At 40.5% G+C, this 19044-nt stretch overlaps 1 protein-coding gene across 12 annotated transcripts in view; it reads left to right on the top strand.

The window, feature by feature from the left end:
• SH3KBP1 (SH3 domain containing kinase binding protein 1) overlaps positions 1–18644 on the top strand; it is a 326940-nt gene extending 308296 nt beyond the window's left edge. For 9 of the 12 annotated variants that reach the window (XM_039529107.1, XM_039529074.1, XM_039529083.1 and 6 more), the window contains 5 exons: positions 1290–1399; positions 5517–5642; positions 7436–7707; positions 16808–16871; positions 18479–18644. In XM_039529107.1, the coding sequence (XP_039385041.1) occupies positions 1290–1399; positions 5517–5642; positions 7436–7707; positions 16808–16871; positions 18479–18520 (614 nt within the window). In that variant the 3' untranslated portion in view covers positions 18521–18644. Of the gene's footprint in view, positions 1–1289; positions 1458–2322; positions 3481–5516; positions 5643–7435; positions 7708–16807; positions 16872–18478 lie in introns of those variants that run through there. The other 3 variants (XM_039529132.1, XM_039529122.1, XM_039529113.1) reach the window with 3 other exon arrangements.
• The last annotated feature ends 400 nt before the right edge of the window (positions 18645–19044 follow it).

The raw sequence follows: 19044 nt of genomic DNA, 5'->3' as shown, positions 1-19044 counted from the left end.
TATTCCTAAAATGTTGTAAAATTCAGAGGTGAATAACCTTTAGACCATAAGAGGGTTATTGAAAGTAGTGTACATACCTTCCTTAGGGATTCTGCAGGATATTAGTGCCTCAGAGATACACAGTTTAAAATCTAGATCCCATTTAACTCCCAGCCACCAAATCCTCTAAGTACCTGAAATCAGTTTGGCTCTCCTACTTAATGTGCTACAGTTTATCCATATAATGGGTCTTTATTTTCTATTACCTGTCACTTTAAGGAGATTACCCTTGTGTATTCTATCAACATAGCTTGATCTGCAGAAGATTAATTGCTCCTTTTACCAGGTCTGAATAAAGTCCCATTTAACTCTTTGGTATATATATTTTATGAAGGATTTGTAGCTTTTGGTTCGCAGCCAATGCATTTTTTTAATCAAGCTTATTCTTGAATCACATATTCCAGTAATTTGATAAAACAGGGGGACCGGAGGGGTGATATATCTATCTCATACACAAATGCAGTAGAATATCTTAAGTTGAGGTGGCTGAAACAATATTTGTTTATGAAACAAAACAGATGAATGATATTGAATCAGATGATTCAAATATGTTCAAGAGCAGTAATATTCCTTCAGATGTCATATCCCTTCAGTACTAGCATGTGGCTGGATTCAGTAAACACTCCATCAATATGTTTCATGTCACATAAAGCCAAGCCAGGTTCCTATTCTTTGAATCTACTTACCCTGGGCCCTGTAGAGTTTTAGGAGTCTACTGAGGTGTTTTCTTTTCATTGTTATAATAGGTGTCAGTTAGTGATCATTATCAAATGCTGTAGTGCAAGTCTATAATTGGTGATACAAACGTTGGAAGAATGTGCATACTATTTTCTGCCTCAAATTATTCATAGAAAAATAATTAGCCGCTCTAGCAGTAACAAGGTAATTTTGCAGCTGCATTTTCTGTTTCACATGAGTGAGCCAGAGTTTTGTCCTTCAGCTTTAATTGCACTGCTAGGCAAAAAAGGCTCCTATACTCTTTCCATGCCTGATTATAACTGAGCCAAAAGAACAAGCGTGCATGACAGAAGTTACAAGTACCTACATTTCAGCTGCCCTAGATTTTTTTTTAGTTACACAGGGGCAGCTAAATTATAAAAAAATAAAAGAAGCAACATGATGTAATGGGGACTTAATTTCTTTGAGATTTACCAAAGGCAGGAATTTTGTTTTGCCTTTAATATAAGTTTGTATTGTTTCTCTTAGAGAATGATTCTCAGAATTGACTCAATGTAATCTTTGTTTTTAAGATCTGGAAGGTTTTGACTCTGTAGTACCAGTTGCTGAGAAGCTCAATCATCCAACTACAACCAGACCAAAAGCTACTGGCAGACGACCTCCATCCCAGTCACTCACATCTGTATGTTCATTTTTTCTTCCTTTTTTTTTCAAATTACTTTCTGAATTTTTTTTTCTTGGTAAGTATCCGTGTTATTCAATCCTTTCATTTATGCTTGGGCAGCTGCATCACACATACGAATGAGGTGCTGGAGGTGCCTCTCAGGGAGCCCCTTTTTAAGAGTATGCCATAATTTTGAATATACGTTTAAGAACATTCCCTGTCTAAGAAAGAGTTTCACCCACTCTCTGGATACTGCTAGATCATCCCCACCAAGCGTGAGTGGGGCTCATAAAAATACTTCTTAAAAGTTTTTGGAATAGACCAGATTCCACTTTAGCTGTCAAGTACTTTTTAAAAGTTTCTCCAAGGACAATATTCCTCGGTCTTTTTAGGGGGTTTTCAAAACTGCCCCACTGTCAAATTATACAAGTTGAATTCTGTGCTATATTGGCAATAAACACATTATGTTTTTACAGGAACAAAGTATCAACATTTCTAGCAAAGTGAACTTAATGTGCTGTTTCTTTGCCAAATGGTATTGCCTTCTTTCTTGATTGTTATGATTACAAAAAGCATTTTTATTTAAATGGTAAATCAAATAAATATACTGAAGTCCCTCACCCTTCCTCTTTGCAAACATATGCATCCCTGGAAAATGGAGATTTTTCACAGACTAAGGGGAATGTCTTTGTATAAGCCTCTTGTTAAGGTATGGCCTACTCATAACTGACACACACACTCTATATATGTTGCTGTAATAACATGCCAGTTGCAGTTTTTCTGCATATTAAGTCATACTTTTCAATTTTATTATCCAGGCACCTGTAAGATGTTTGCATGTTTTTTCTCTCATACTTTTCTGCCTCTTCTATAAGAGCTGTTATTCTTGACTCATAGTTACTGTGAGAAACTCAAATTTCATCTTTTTTTTTTCCCACAAGAAAGAAATAGAAAGGGGCAATTGACATAAAACTCCATGTCTTATACATCACTTGCACATCAACTATGACTTTTAGGAAACTCTTGTTCAACAAGTTACACCCAATAAACAGTTTGTCTCAGATGAAGGAATCTAAATGACCTGTTGGTTGTGCCCGGGGTCACTATTTAATAGATCTGAAAACCCAAAAGACACTTCCTGACATCTCCAGATACTAAACATGTGACTGGTATAGGTCACAGCCAGATAAGTTCAGGAGCAACAACAATTAAAGAAAATGAAGAAATGAAAATTAAAGACAGGAAAAGATGGAATTGAAGGGATTGAAGAAGGGGAAAGGAAGAATTTCAGTAGCTACACATGAATTGTTTCCAGTTATAATATAATAATGTAATGTATAATAATGTAATGTAATGATTTCCTAATAACAGGCCTTCCCTCACTTATCATGTACCCATGCAAGTACTCACAATGATAAAAAGACAACCTATCCACTATTCATACATCCTGTTCAATTCTGTTACCAAGCAACCCACTAGCTGCAGTTAGCTCTAAATAATGTATTTGTGTTTACTTTCATCCAACAACCAATGACCCAAAGGACCCAGATGTGTATCAGGGCCAGATTAATTTTGATAGGGGTCCAGGTCTGTTATAGTTTTGGGAGTCCCTCTTTGCATATTCAGTTTCTTTCCGTCATTGTTTTACCACCACCTCTGTCCAATGCCAAAGAATCAGTTGTTAAATTACCTTGGTTATTTCAGTTTTCTTTTTTTACCATATGTGATATGGTAAAGCTGAATTAAAGTTAAAATGAACAAAACCATTTTAATTTGGGGCCATCACTAGTAGTAAGGCTTTAATTACCTAATTACCTATAGCAATGATATTCAGTTACATTGTCTGATGAGCCAGATAAGGCAAAGTCCAAATCTTGGTGGGCCAAAGGGCTCTTCAGGTGTTTGCTCTCTAGTGAAACTGCCACTGGCCAGGGCTCACAACCTTTCAAGAGTGGTGTGCCCAATTGTATTTACTAATCTCAAAATAAAAGGTTGAGTGAGCCAGTAGGCAACAGTGCAACAAAATCTTTCAAGCAAATAATTATTTAGATTCACTGTAATGCTATTAACACAGCATGCTATTTATATTAATTCTATTGAAACTGTGAAATTTAAATTAAACTCACTAGGAATGAAGGAACATCTAACTTTCTTTTCCTTATTGTCTGAATTTTGACACTTGCACTATCTTTTTTTAAACTTCTGTGCAGCATGTAATCACATGAAAGTATGTCAATTACTTACTCAGATGTTGTATAACTAACTATCTGAGTAAGCTCCTGATTAAAAGTGTACCACTGTAAGTAGAAATGTATCAGCGGATTGTAGCTCTAATGTGTTTAAATGTAAATGAAAAGTTTCTACATTAAATACATGCCATGACCGTCAATAGAGGGAAAATAAACTGAAGTGCATCTGCACAGAACCCATCAGTTCTGCCACCTAGTGACCTGAAGAAGAGCTCTGTGTCAGCTCCAAACCTTGTCTCTCTCACCCATAGAAGTTGGTCCAATAAAAGATTTGCCTTACTCACAGTCTCTCTCTAATATCCTGGGACTAACACAGCTACAACATACATCTAGTGCCCCCATCAATACTGCCCTCTAGCACCCCCCGTCGGCTGTGCCTCCTCCCCAGCCTCACCTCTGCTCCTACTGGGCCGTCTACTGCCCAACTCCCTATCAGTTCTGCCCTCTAGCACCAACCCCGTCAGCTGTGCCTCCTCCCCAGCCTCACCTCTGCTCTTACTGGGGTTCTTCATCCCCCTTTTCCAGGCCAGAGAGGGCTGCAGCAGAGTCCCCTCTCCCCCTTCCCAGCAGGGTTCTTCACCTCCCTCCCTCTTCCCTGGTCAGGAGTTACAGGGTCAGAGAGGGAGGAACAGAAAAGCCATCCCTGCTTGGGAGTGGGGGCTGGGGGTGCAGTGGAAGAGCGAGTGGAGCTGCCCAATGCTGCAGAGCTCTTTATGTTTCTTCCTCTCCTCCTGTGAGCAAGGGCATCCCTCCCTTCCTGTGAGAATAGGCCAGGTTCCTGAGAGGAGAGGGTGCGGGGGGTCTGCTGAGCTGCTCTGATTGGCTGCTGCTTTCCAGGAAGTGTGAAGGAACATGACTGCCAATTGAAGATGCTATAAATGATATATCAATATCTAGCTCTATAATTTTGCTGCCTCTATAGGCCCTGCATTTATCCAGCCCTTAATGTATGAAGACATAGTCCAGACTACAAGCTCCACATAATAGATCTCCCTTTCATCTGTTAAAATACCATTGAGAGGGAGTAAAGCTATCTTTTTCAAACTTCTCTGAATCTGTTACATAGCTCAAATTGTGCCCAGCTTCCTGGTGTGTGACCAATATCATTTTGCTATTTTAAAAAAAACCAAAAGATTTGATAATGCACAAATGCTCAATCTTTTGTATAATTTTCATTTTTTGTTTTTGCATGTCGGGATGTCTAAATGAGAGTGTGCTATGGCTAACACTAATGTCTCATGTTCATATGCTGGAAAAATAAAGTGAAGGGAAGGTGAATGGCTTATCGTGGAAATAAAAGAGAACAAAAACGGAAGGTTACATTACTTAAAATAAATCTAAGAGCCAGTTTGTGGTTGACTCTGTGCAAGACGCAAAGTGTGCGAGGTCAGGGGGCAAAGGATGCGATGGATTTTCCCCTCTTCGTTCTCCTACACAGAAGCGAGACACAACATGGCTTTGGAATGCAGGTGTTGTGTACAGATAGCAGCACTAACCTCTCCAAAAGTAGTAGAGTGAGGCCTGCACCTGACCGAGCCAAATGCACCCTCTCCCAGTGTGGTGGAACAGCAGCATACACACCTTATTAACCTCAGGGAAATTCTGCCTCATTAAACAAAAATTCTTCTGGGGGGCAGGAAGGCGCTGTGCACCCTCTTCTCAACAAAGAGTGCCCCTAAATTGCAATATAGCCATTACGCATTTCTCATTTCAATACTGATTTTTTCATTTGCCACCCTTTAAAACAAGGTATTAATTAAAACAGAACCTTCCTTTTGAATTATAAGTTGTCTTGTATAACTTTTGATATTATTTGCTATGTAATTTTCTTCTTTTAAAAGTAGTCTAGAATGAAAATATCTGGTTTTACTGTTTTGCCTATCTAGTCCTCCCTTTCAAGTCCTGATTTCTTTGACTCACCAAGCCCTGAAGAGGAAAAGGAAGAACATGTGTCCATTATACATAAAGCAACTGAAGTGTCAAAGAAAACAAAGACTGTTACAATATCACAAGTAAGTTAATCAGACTGTTTTGATTACTCTGCATCTGCTAACTTATCCTCATGTACATGCATTGTCATCTCAGTAACTGAGCACCTCAGGGTAGTTAGTTTTAAAAAATACATATACTGTAATACTTAAGGATTGTCCTACAGTGAAACACAAGATGTAGGCCTAGTCTACGCTAGAAAAGGTTTGCCCTTACAGCTAAGTATAGCTAGATGGACAAATCCTCCCACTGTAGACACCTTTTATACTGGCAAAAAAGTGTGTCCCCCAATATATCTTATATCAACTCCCTGAGCAAAATAAGCTGTACTAGCAACACTTTTGTCGGTATTACTGCATCTATTCTAGCGCTTTTGCTAGTATAAAAAGGTTGCTAAAATCATATCCCTAAGCAACATTACTATACCACAAAAGTTTCTAGTGTAGACCTGGCCTTAATAATTAAAGATCTGAGTTCTATTTGAAGTTAGAAAAGTTACTAAATCTCTCTTCACTTCATTTTCCTTTCTGCTTACATATTAGACGTGTTGTCTATATGTGTAACATTTTATCTTTGCTTTGAGAGCCTCAGAGGAAAAATCTTATAGAAATACAATGTATTATTTATGATTATTAAATATTGACCTCAATCAAGGTTTCATCAACGCAAATGACCCTATTATCTGCCTCAGCTATGGTACTCCAGTCAGTCAAAAGCCCAACCAAAGAGGTAAATCTGGCACCATGTCCTTTAGACTGTCAAACTCTGGCAATTGCTGACTCATTGGAAACCAGTTCCAGAGGTTATGAATCCCTATTGGGAATAGCTTATGGATATCTAGAACTCAAGAGCAAAAGCCATCAAACCACTAGAATTAAATCTGAAAGGGAGAAGAGGATGAGATAATTGAGTTCCAAACCATTTATGATTTTAAATATTGGTACCAAAACTTTAAATGGTACTGGGTGGGTGAACAGTCGTTAGTGTAGAACATGTCATATTGATAATATATTGTCACTGTAATCTAGAGAAAATGGAACCATGTTAATAATGAATATAGACATCTGTATTTACTGCTCTAAACTATCTTACTGTTCTAGCTAAACTTCACAAGGGAGCTGTGGAGGACTATTGTCAAGGTTTTAGGCACCAAATTTCATTTAACTTAAACATTTGTTTTGTTCTGATTCTAGTTCTCTGGATCCTAAATGTATGAAGCACACTTCTAGAGGAAAAAAACAAAAACCCTAGCATGGTCTGGTGGATATCAAACTGGGAGTCAGGAGACATGGGTTCTATTACCTCTACCACCTTTTGAGACACGTTGTGCCTGTACTTCTGTTTCCTCTTCCACTCTTTGTCTTATCTGCCAAGGGCTTGTCCACATGTAGTTTTTGTACCCCTTTCACTAAATCGGTTTAGAAACAGACATATATAGTTTATTCCTGTAAAAATTATGTAGAAGCACTTTTAAACTGTTGAAACCTGCCCACAACAGGGATTGTACCACTCTAAATATATCAATATAAAATCACACCCCTATCTGAAATAAATTGGTATAAAATTTTTGTGTAGGCCAGCCCTCAGTCAATGATGGGCTGGGCTGAGGGTCCCTGGCAGGCTCAAGCTTAATATTGTGAGTGTTCAAAAAGACAGATTTGAGTAACAGTGGAGTATCATATCCATTGTGCCATATTCAAGCATGTAAAGGTTCCAACCAAACCCATCAGCACGACGGCAGGAGAGTAAAATATACCTAATACTGAGATGTGCTTCCAATTCAGGCAACTTAATATTCATTGTTTTTTATTGACAGGTGTCTGATAATAAAACTTCATTGCCTCCAAAACCAGGGGGTTTGACTAGTGGGAGTAATATACAAGCATCATTATCCTCCTCATCCTCACCTGCACTTCATTCAGTTACTGTGGGAACAACAGGCCATAGGTCAAATTCCCCGTCTTTGTTCAGTACTGAAGGAAAGCCAAAGACTGAGCTCTCAAGCCAAGGTCCGGCAGCCTTGGAGGAGCTGAGGATACAAGTTAAGGAGCTAAGAACTATCGTTGAGACAATGAAAGACCAGCAAAAGTAAGCATTAGAAACCACACCATCCATTCGAAGCATCTTTACTGTGCTTCGTACCAATCTTTTCCATATAATATGTGTTTGTGTGTGAAATTCCTTTGATCTTTTTGTCAGACAAAAAGATTTCATGAAGACAAATAGATGTTGAGAAAAAAAATAAAACACTGATACAGTCAATCTGATAGTTTGTAATAGCTTCTCTGGAGCTATGTTGTTTTATCATATAAGTACATGTTTACCTGGACTTTTTAAAAAGCTGAACTGTAGAGGTTAAGGATAGAGGTTATACTGTCTAATATATCAGTGGCCATTTAAAGGACTCAAATATGTTGATCTGAAAGCTGAGAAGCATTTCTAGTGGGCTTTTATACAAAAATTCTTCAGTAGTTGTTAAATTGTTAATACAATTGCCCGGAAAGCTGCTCCTCCAAATGATTGTGTCACAAGTGACGGGATTTGAGAGGGTCTGGAGCCCATCTAACCATGATGTGAGACACTCCAGCCCCCATGAAGTTCAGCCCTGCCATAAGCCAGCAGAGCCTCTCCATCCTGCTTGCAGTGTTCTCACAGGAGGGGAGGGAGGTGGAGGGGGAGGGAGCAAAGAGCACAGCAGCCCAGCATGGCTCCATTCCTTCTGCCCCACTTGCCAGCATGGTGCCTCTGCTCCTCACTGCAGCACCTGGGCAGGAAAGGGGCAGAGAGAAGTGAAGAGTCTGTGGGAAAGGGGAGATGAGAAGGGATGCTGCTGTATACCCCCAGGCCTGGGAAAGGGGAGTGAAGACCCCAGGAGGAGCAGTGGTGTGGCTGGGGGGGAGGCTGAAATGTGGGAATGGGGACTGATGGAAGCGGGGGCACTGAACTGATGGTGCGGGCTAGGGTGTGCTGCTGGGTTTAAGGAAGTGGAGAAGTCCCGGGAAGGAAGAACAATTAAAATAAAAATGATTTTTTTTAGCTATTTGGACAATTATGAGATTTTTTAAAATAATTTATTGTAACTACAGGATAATGTATATAGTTACACAGTTAGCGAAATTACACAAAGAAAGAATGGTCTAAAATTATTTGTTAAATACTTTGAATGTGAATGAATTATTTAAAAAATAATGCTTAGGGATTATAAGTATCATTATTGCACTGAAATACAGAAAGCTCTAAAAGATGGTTGATGTTGTAAACATATTCATGTAGCTAGAGATCTTTGCAGCTCACATAAATCTATATTGAAAAATAATTGGAAAACTTGATCCATAGTGAGAGTGCTTTGTGTTCTTCTTCGAGAGGTGTCCCTATGGGTGCTCCACTGTAGGTGTCAGTGCGCCCAGTGCCATTGTTCGGAGATTTTTACAGCAGTACCCATATCGGCCACACATGCACAGAGCCTGCCTCACATACCAGTCTTGTCTTAATAGTGTGCATGCGCAGCCGAACTCTACAGTCCCTGGACGGAGTCGGACCTACAGCAGACTCATTAAAACTTTTTCTCTTACCCATTCTACATCCTTTTCCCCCTTAGTTTAGCACTCTAGTTACTAGATAAATTCATCCCTTTAAAAAAAAAAAACCAATTTATTCCAACCTTGTTTCTCTCAGCCTCCAGCCGACGCTAATATGCCTGGGCTCCCCAGGATTTAAGCGATGAATTACGTGCAGGGACGCCATCCCTATCTCGGATGGTGACTCCCAGTGTATAAAATGCCTGGGGGAGTCCCACATTCCTCAAAAATGTTCCAAATTAAAATCCAGGGCACGTAAAGACAGAGAACTCCAAATGAAAATGATTCTTATGCAGAAGTCACTCGTACCTGCTTCTGACCCATGTACGGGCTCCTCAGTGAACCACAGCCCTCCCACCTCCAAAAAGGACAAAAAAAGAAAACACCTGCCTCCCTCACCCAGAAGGCAAAAATTGGAAGCAAAAAGATCGCTGAGGAGATCTATTTCTTCTATGCAGACCTTCCTTTGATGCACCAGTTCCCCTGGCATCGCACTAATTCCGCCTCTGGCTGCGTCGACAGTGCAAGCTCCCGGTGCCGAGGCTTCAAGTTGCCTGCCTCTCTTATGGCACTGTCCAGCACTGCAATGGATACGATGCCAGCACAGATGACCTTGCCGGAACAGACATCGGCTGCGCTTTCCTCCACGGCATCTCCAACCTCAGCACATGCATTGAGCACTATGGTGCAGAGAACATCGGTGCTGAATGACCCTACAGTGCTGCAGGCGCTCCTAATGGAGGGTTTATCTCACACAGGCTCTCCGGCACTGCAGTTCATTCATTCACCGGACCTATAGGTGTCACCTAACCTACAGTCATCACTACTTGACAACTATTTTTCTCCGGACATTCGCATGCAGTCTAGACAGCTGTCTCTGGCTGTATCTCACTTTTCTAGTGATGAGGAAGCCATAGTGCAGGGAGACTTTTCACCCTACCAGTTCTCCCAGTCACAGAGCCAAATCACCACTGGTCACAGAAAATCTAGGTCTTTGTTCATCAAAGACCTCCCTCCCTGGTATACAAACCCGTGGATGGCACCATCTATGCCCTTCCTCGGTCAGTGGCAATACTGAGGTCCATGGGCACCATATAAGTGATTCCACTATGATCGCCAAGATGCCAAAAATAGAAACAATGCCACTTTGCCACCACCAGTGCATACAACTACAAATGAGACAAAACAACAAGCTGTTAATCCACACTTCAATGAACACGCTACACATGCTTCCCCAACCCTTGTGGAACCCGTATCCACGCAGGATGAAGCTATACTGCCTCCCCCACCAACACTGTTGGATGATTTCTTAAAATTTCAAGACCTCTTCAAAAGAGTCGCCAACGAGTTGAGAATTAATCTGGAGGAAGTTTCTGAAAACCAACATGAGTTGACTGACATCCTGCAACCTTCCTCCACATCCAGGATTGCCTTACTTATAAATCCAGCCATTATGGATCCTGCCAAAACCATATGACAGACACCAGTTACTAGCACATCTACCTGTAAGCGAGCTGACGGGAAATATTGTATTCCTTCCAAAGGGTCTGAGTTCCTTTTTACTCACCCAGCACCAAACTCATTGGTAGTAGAGGCAGATAACCAAAAGAACAAACACCAGTTCCCAGGTCTACCCCAACTGATAAAGACAGTAAAAGGCTGGACTTGCTTGGTCGTAAAGTGTATGCTTTGCCCACATTACAATTCCAGATTTCTAATTATGCAGCCGTTCTGGCAAAATATGACCAAAAACCCATCAGTTTAAAGCCATAGTCTCTGAGGGACAAATTGTCTCCTGTACCACAGTAGAAGCTGCGCTTGATGTTGCTAATACAGCTGCAAGGTCCACTGCTACAGCAGTCATGATGCGTTGAGCTTCATGGTTTTCATTGTCTTCTTTTCCTCGCAAGGTTCAGAATACCATCGAAAATCTCCCTTTTGATGATGAAAAACTATTTGCCATAACACCAACAATGTGCTTCACTCCAGGAAGGACTCGAGAGCAACATTACAGTCTCTCGGTATCCAAACCCTTGCAAATAGGAGGAGACAATATAGATACCAACCTTATCAACATCCATGCCACCCAACGTATACCCAACAAAATCATAGATCATATGAACAACAACATCAGTGACCAAGATATCAGTGTCACTGCACCAATTCATCGGCTCCATGTCAACCCTCTCCCACTAATAAGCAAACTTGAAGGTGTGATTGAGGGTATAGAATACATCATCCCTACTTCAGTTCCCATTCCCTTTCTGTCTCCCCCCGCCATACCCTGTCCCTTTTCAGGGACCCCTCTCACAACAACTGTTCCACCAAGAGGTGCATCACCTCCTCTAATTAGGAGCAGTAGAATCAGCGCCTGACCAACACAGAGGAAAAGGGTTCTATTCCCATTACTTTTTAACACAAAAGAGAACTGGGGGATGGCGACCCATTCTTGACCTCAGATGCCTCAATAAATTCGTTAAATACATTTTTTTTTTAAATGGTGACTCTTGCAACCATAATTCCAGCACTGGAGCAGGGAGATTGGGTTTCAGCCCTCGACCCATAGGATGCTTATGTTCCTGTGGCCATACATCCTGCTCACAGATGTTTTATTCACTTCGTTCTGGGCTCACAACACTACCAGTACAGGATCCTACCTTTTGGCCTCTAGACAGTGCCTCATGTCTTTTCCAAACTCCTCGCAGTCATAACAGCTCATCTCAGAAGTCAGGGAATCATAATTTTTACTTACCGCGACAACTGCCTTTTCAAAGCCAGGACCCTCCAAGAAGCCATTCAGTCCAATGTTTCCATGCTCTTGGCCTGCAAATGTACAAAGAAAATCTTAACTCACTCCCACCCAACAACTGAAGTTCATAGGAGCACATTTCGACTCACGCAAAAGAATAGCATCTCTCCCACTCCACCTTTTTCATACCATCAACCTTTTCGTTCCCAAGCTGTGCAACAGTCCACAAGTGGCTGCACGAGCTTGCCTACAACTCCGAGGCCACATAGCCTCTTCCTTTGGTAGTCAGGAATGCTCACCTCTTCATGAGGTGTTTCCAAAGCTGGATTCCACTGTCTACAGACAAATGTCCATGGTCTGAACAAACTTTTATATGTACCTCCCAGAATCAAGGACTGCCTCCACTGGTGGACATTGCCTCACAAACTTTGCTCTGGGATCCCCTTTCTACAGGAAATCCTGTTGGTTGTCATAACTACAGGCGCATCCCCTACAGGATAGGGAGTACACGTGCCCCAATATACTGCCATGGGGCTTTCGTCTCCTGCCGAGACGTCCCTTCACATCAACATGTAGAACTCTGAGCGATACATTGCCTTCATATTCTATGTAAACAGGCAAGGGGGAGGGGCAATCCCACTCCCTTTGTACAGAAGCAATGAAACAATGGAACTGGTGTCTCAGACACAGTGTCTGAATATCATTTGCATACTTACCTGGCTCTCTCAATACCACTGCGACAACTTCAGCAGAAGATTTCTCATAGACCACAAATGGGAAGTAAATGAGGATATAGTACTAGACATTTTCCACACATGGGGATACCCAGCTACAAATCTTTTCACAACTGCAGCAAACAAGAAATGCCCAAGACTTTGTTCCAGAGCGGGACTAAGCAAACACTCCTCGGGGGATGCTTTCATGTTCCCATGGAACACTGACCTAATGTATGCATTTCCCCGATACCACTCATACACAAATTATTGATAAAAATATTAACAGACCAAGCCAGGGTAATAATGGTAGCCCCATATGGCCCAGACAGGCATGGTCCCCTTTCCTTACCAAGATGTCGTTTTCCGCACCCATCCCACTACCCTCCGCCCGACTCTCTTGTCCCAACAACATGATCTACTACTCTACCCCAATTTAATCATGTTTCACCTCAAGGTTTGGCTCCTTCATGGCTCTGTCATGCCAAGCGAACTTGCTCGGAGCAGGTCTGAAATGTACTCCTTCATAGCACAACAAATTCTACATGCACCACCTGCCTTCATAACTGGATAAGATTTACACACTGGTGGGCTGTCACAAAAAACGCTCCTTTTTTCTGCGCCTCTTCCGCTAATCCTCAACTATCGGTTAGAGATTAAACTCTCTGGACTCTCCCTGAGTCCCATCAAAGTCCACTTGGCCGCAGTTACAATGTTCCATGATGCCATCGATGATAGGATTATCTTTGCTCACCCCATTACTAAGCGATTCCTTACGGGACCCATACCCTATACCCAGACATCAAACTGCCTAATCCACCTTGGGACCTTCCCTTAGTCTTAACATGCCTAACCCAAAAACCATTTGAACCATTAGCCACATGTTCCCTCCTACATCTCTCTGTGAAAACTGCATTTCTGGTAGCAATTGCCTCTGCGAGACGCACAGGAGAAATTGCAGCACTCATGGCAGATCCGCCATACACCATATTTTTTAAGGACAAAGTCACCCTATGCTTACTCCCTGAAATTCTACCAAAGGTGCACTCATCTTTCCACATCAATGAGCCTATATATCTCCCTACCTTTTCCAAAACCACATGCAAATTCCTTTCAATCTATGATGCATGCTTTGGACATGCGCAGAACTTTGTTGTTCTACTTCGACAGGACTAAAACCTTTAGGTGTTCCGACAGGCTATTCATCCCCATTGCAGAACGCTCTAAGGGCTCATTTATCTCTAATCACAGACTTTCCAACTGGATCACAAGTTGCATTTGTCTCTGTTATCAACTACAGAACGTGACTTCTCCTACTTTTATCAGGACTCACTCCACCAGATCCTCAGTGGCCTTTCTACATAACGTCCCCCTTAAGGACATTTCCAGAGCTGCCATTTGGACTTTTGAAAATACGTTTGCAAAATATTGTGCTCTTACACAGGACCCATCACCGATACGCATGTGGGCAGAGCTGTTCTATCTACTGTATTCCTTCCAGATCCGAAGTCCCTACCTCCTTGAGAGATACTGCTTTTTAGTCACCTACAGTGGTGCACCCACAGGGACACCTCTTGAGGAAGAAGAAGTTACTCACCTGTGCAGTAACTGACATTCTTTGAAATGAGTGTCCCTGTGGATGCAACACTCCCCACTCTCCTCCCCTCTACTTCAGAGCTGGGGCGGCCTCCGTTGTAGAGAAGGAACTGAGGAGTTTGGCCGCACATGCACACTATTAAGACAAGACTGGTATGTGAGGCAGGCTCTGTGCATGCACAGCCGATACGGGTACTGCTATAAAAATCTCTGAACAATGGTGCAGGGGTGCACCAACACCTACAGTGGAGCACCCACAGGGACACTCATCTCAAAGAACATCAGTTAGTGCACAGATGAGTAACCTCCTCTTTCTTGGATGTTCATTATTCATTTTCCACCTCCATTTTACAGGCCTTGTATGTTTTGAAATACGTGTGAATTAGATTTTTCATCATATTTTATATTTATCACATATCAGAGGGGTAGCCGTGTTAGTCTGGATCTGTAAAAGCAGCAAAGAATCCTGTGGCACCTTATAGACTGACAGACGTTTTGCAGCATGAGCTTTCGTGGGTGAATACCCACTTCTTCGGATGCAATCTTAGTCTATAAGATTAGACTAAGTCTATAAGGTGCCACAGGATTCTTTGCTGCTATATTTATCACATTATAGTGCTCTCCACTGAGTACATATATTATACCTGTGTACAATAAATTAACATAAGTACTCTCCCTCTTTCCCACCAGCCTGGGAGTCTTCCCTCTCTCCGTTTTTGAAGGGATACTTTTGAAGGGGTATCCATCCTAATAAAGAGATACCATTAACAGAGGCCACTTAGGACTAGCCTAAATAAAACAAATATTTAACCATTTTGCATCTTCTCCATTCTAATTCTCATTACATTTGTGTACCGCCAGCATCTCCATTTGAGCAGCCAGGGAGAAGCATGTATGCATTAAAGTTGACTTTTCAACCTGAAATTTTCATACACACATTACCAGAAGAGTAGAGGGAGGTAAAAAGTCAAAAGACGGACTAAAAAAAACATGGTCTGATGATATTTTATAAATTTCATTACTTTTTTAGGAACTGGCTCATGGTTTTTGATCTCATGAGTCTGGCAATACTGTAACTGAATTGTGATTAATAATGAGTTGAAAACTCTCCTGTTATTATTCTGAGTCTTACATTTATTTTTATTCTGGGGCAGGGGGGAGATATTGGGAGAGTTTAAACTGTTCAAATCTCAGAAGCTGGGATTTTCTCATTATTTTTGCCCTTCCTGAATATCACTGATATCTTCCATTGTTCCCAGTGGGAATGAAGCCAGGGTGCCCACAGAAAAGATGTCTGCAATGTGTGGCCAGGCCAAAAATGGTAAAGGGATAGGGTAATGTAGAGGTTTGGGGAAGAGGATTGTAGGAGTACCGTTAAAGACACTGTAGTGGCAGAGGAATGTGACAAAATAAAGAAGGCGACTGTAGGGGAATATAAGAACACTGGGGAGGGCTGTCAAGTAGGGGTTGTCGAGGTGAATGTGGCCCAGTTTGGGCCAGCTGACACCTATTCCCAACCTGCCTTGCATAGCCACTGGCCCCACAAGCCCTCTGGCCTGACATTCCAACAGGAGCTGCCTCCAGCTACTGGTTTCTGGCTTGGGGGACAAGGCAGTAAAGAGGAGTGTGACAAGATTTATTACATGCATTGTTGCTGTAGCATGTTGGTCCCACCTTATATTTAGCTGTGACATTCTGAGTACCTTTCCCAGACCTGAAGAAAAGCTCTGTATAAGCTTGAAAACTTGTCTCTCTCACCAACAGAAGTTGGTTCAATAAAAGATATTACCTCACCTGCCTTATCTCTCTAAGATTTATTATGTTCAGAGCACAGGCCTGGGGCAGAGGAGAGGATCTCTTTTTGGGAAAGATATAGTGAAACTTCCTCCTCCAAATAATCACATCCTGGTCTTACCTGTCAGAGGTCAGAAACCATTTCTTTTTCCTTCATTACATCCCCTGGACAACAGGCCGTTTTTTGGTGACCTACACTTGGGAATTATCTAACTTTCTAAGTTAAGATGCAGTTTAAATAGTGCTGTATTAAACAGCTTTAAAACAGTTTAAATGTGTGATCACTTATGTTACCAGTTTCTATAACCTACCAACGGACTAATCCAAATTTCCTATTGTCGTATACAAAAAATGTCATTGGGGACTGACTCAGTGGTGATGTTACTGGCCAGAGCAAATTTTGGTGGCAAGAGTACTAAACCTGTAAACACAGGACTTTTATTACAATGGAAAACCTTATTCCTTAGCAGTACTAGGTTTTGGGGTTTTTGTTTTGTTAGCTATAAACAGTCCTATTTTTGTAAGTTGAACAAAAATGATCAGCTGCTACACAGCTTTTTTCCAAAAGCATAAATGAAGTCACTTCTGTCTATTATGTGTTTTAAATGAAACTAATGCAAAATATTTTAAGGATATAAATACTTTGATAAATCATTATTGAGAAAATACAGTAACTGGTTTGGTGGAAATGGTTCAGAGATAATTACCTTTACTTTAATAATATGAACCTTTGCAATTTTTTCATTCTTTTTTTATAGAAAAGAGATTAAACAGTTGTTGTCTGAATTGGATGAAGAAAAAAAGATCCGTCTACGATTACAGGTACTTGAATCTTATGTGGTTGGAGACAACTTTACAGGGATACTGGCAGGTCAAATTTAGCCTCAAACTTAGGGCAAACAAGCACTTATAAAACTTAAGATAAATATATTTGAATTTCTTTTTATATTAACAGAATGTATGTATATAAACAAATATATATTCCTCTTGCAGTGTTTGCAATCTATATGCTGTTGCATTGTGTTATTGCATGAAAATATGAAAATTATCTGGAATCTGAATAGCCTATTTTTTATTGTCTAAGCTGAAGGAAATACAAAAAAGTAAACAGTTTAGCTAGTGAAAAGTGAAATCTGTTTTTAAAATTCTTAGTTTTAATCATCTAATTTGTTCATAAAGTAGACGAGATAATTTATGTTTTAAAATGTGATTTACAGTCTGCCACTGACTTTTTAAATACGAATTGGTCTTATTTTATTTGAAAAGTTAATTTCAGCTAACAAGATTCTGCTGTTTCTCTTTCACACAATCTGATAGTTCTAAAAAAGTATAATTTAAAAAATATATATATTATTTCCATTAAGAGACCAGGTTCCGTTTCTTTAACATTGAATATGACCTTACTTGGAGTCATCCTATTGAATCAGCCACTTGAGCAGTACTTGACACCGGCAACATGAGTAAATGTAGTAGAACTGAGCCATTATTTGGGCCATCAAATATACAGTTTCATATAGAAAGTGACTTTGAAACTGCTTTTCATGGTTTGGGGATTGACATACTTGTCATTAACCAGGTTTTAACATTAATTTGATATTTTAACTTTTATTTTGTGGCATATGTTCACTGTATAGTTTTTATACTCATGATGGAAAATCAAAACATGATTTCAATGGGCTGCTCTTACTTAATAACATACTGTCCAACACGAGTAATATAGCAGAATTGGGACCTTCTGAATATTTCTTCTGCATAGGCAGATCTGTGAGAGGCCATCATTTTTAATAATTAACAACCAATTCAGTGAAGGTTAATAAACCTCTTATAGAAATTCTTGTATTGGCCTAGCAATCAGTACCATTCAGAGTTCTGGATTCCAGTTCTTCAGGACAGAGCTAAGTCTGGTCTAAATACAGAGCTGTTCTGATCTAACTAAAGGTGTGATTTTTTTATAACAATTTTATAACTTTTGTGTGTGGACATCCTTATATCAGTTTAACCTTGCTTATATTGGTTGAGCTTGCTAGCTGAACTGATATTATCAGTTTTAAATAGATATGAGAATCCACACGCACACAAGTTGCAGTGATTTACCTAAACCAGCGTAAGCTCTGTGTGAAGAGAAGTCTTTAGGCTTGGAGTGCTGCTCCACTCAGTGGAGAAGACTCTGAGTAAGTTTGTGACATGTTCCAGTGACTATCTTTGCCTGGCTCTGGAAGAAGGGAGCCATCTCCAGTTCTCATTAGCAGGAATGAGAGTCACCTGGATGCATGAGGCTTTTGCTGCTAGGAATAATAAGGGGATAACAGAGTTTCCTCTACTTTCAAGCCCCCCCTCCCCCCCGAGATAAGATGCAACTGAATTTGCTGCTGGCACCATGCTTGAATTTGACTCACCAATAAACCACCTAATGAGATTTTTCTTTGCAGATGGAAGTTAACGACATAAAGAAAATTCTTCAATCAAAATGAATACTTGATAGGTGGAATGTTACATTATTCATCATGACTGAGACTCAAATTTATGCCCCAGCCAAAATAACTTTGTGCCAAATGATTTAAGAATTGCCTCAATATCCCTTTGTTTGAAGGATTAGCACAAGAGTTTTTGATAGCACAACACAAATTCCAATGAAGAAAAAATTCTACGGGATGCAGTTGCTGTATAGCACTGGTTGTGACTGAAATTGATCTTATTGTGCTAAAGTCTCTACTTCAAGATCACAAATGAAATGAAAACTCAGGCAGTTTAGTCCATAGTGGTACTATTTTGATGATATTTTTCCATAAATAAAATGTATTTCAGATTATCCGTTTACAAGCTTTATGATTTTGACTTTTTTTTAAATTGTCTTTTGTCACAGGTTCCTAAAATATTTGTACTGCATATAGCCAGGAATGAATGTTGATGTTTGGGGGGCGGGGGTATTATTTTGCTTCAGGTAGAACAGCCTACTTTTTGTGTTATGTTTTGAATTCTATTACATATGCAATTT

This window comes from Mauremys reevesii, linkage group 1 (genome assembly GCF_016161935.1).
Source record: "Mauremys reevesii isolate NIE-2019 linkage group 1, ASM1616193v1, whole genome shotgun sequence".
Taxonomy (NCBI): domain Eukaryota; kingdom Metazoa; phylum Chordata; order Testudines; family Geoemydidae; genus Mauremys; species Mauremys reevesii.
Note: the sequence above shows the minus strand (reverse complement) of the source record. Positions and strands in the feature narration are given on the sequence as shown.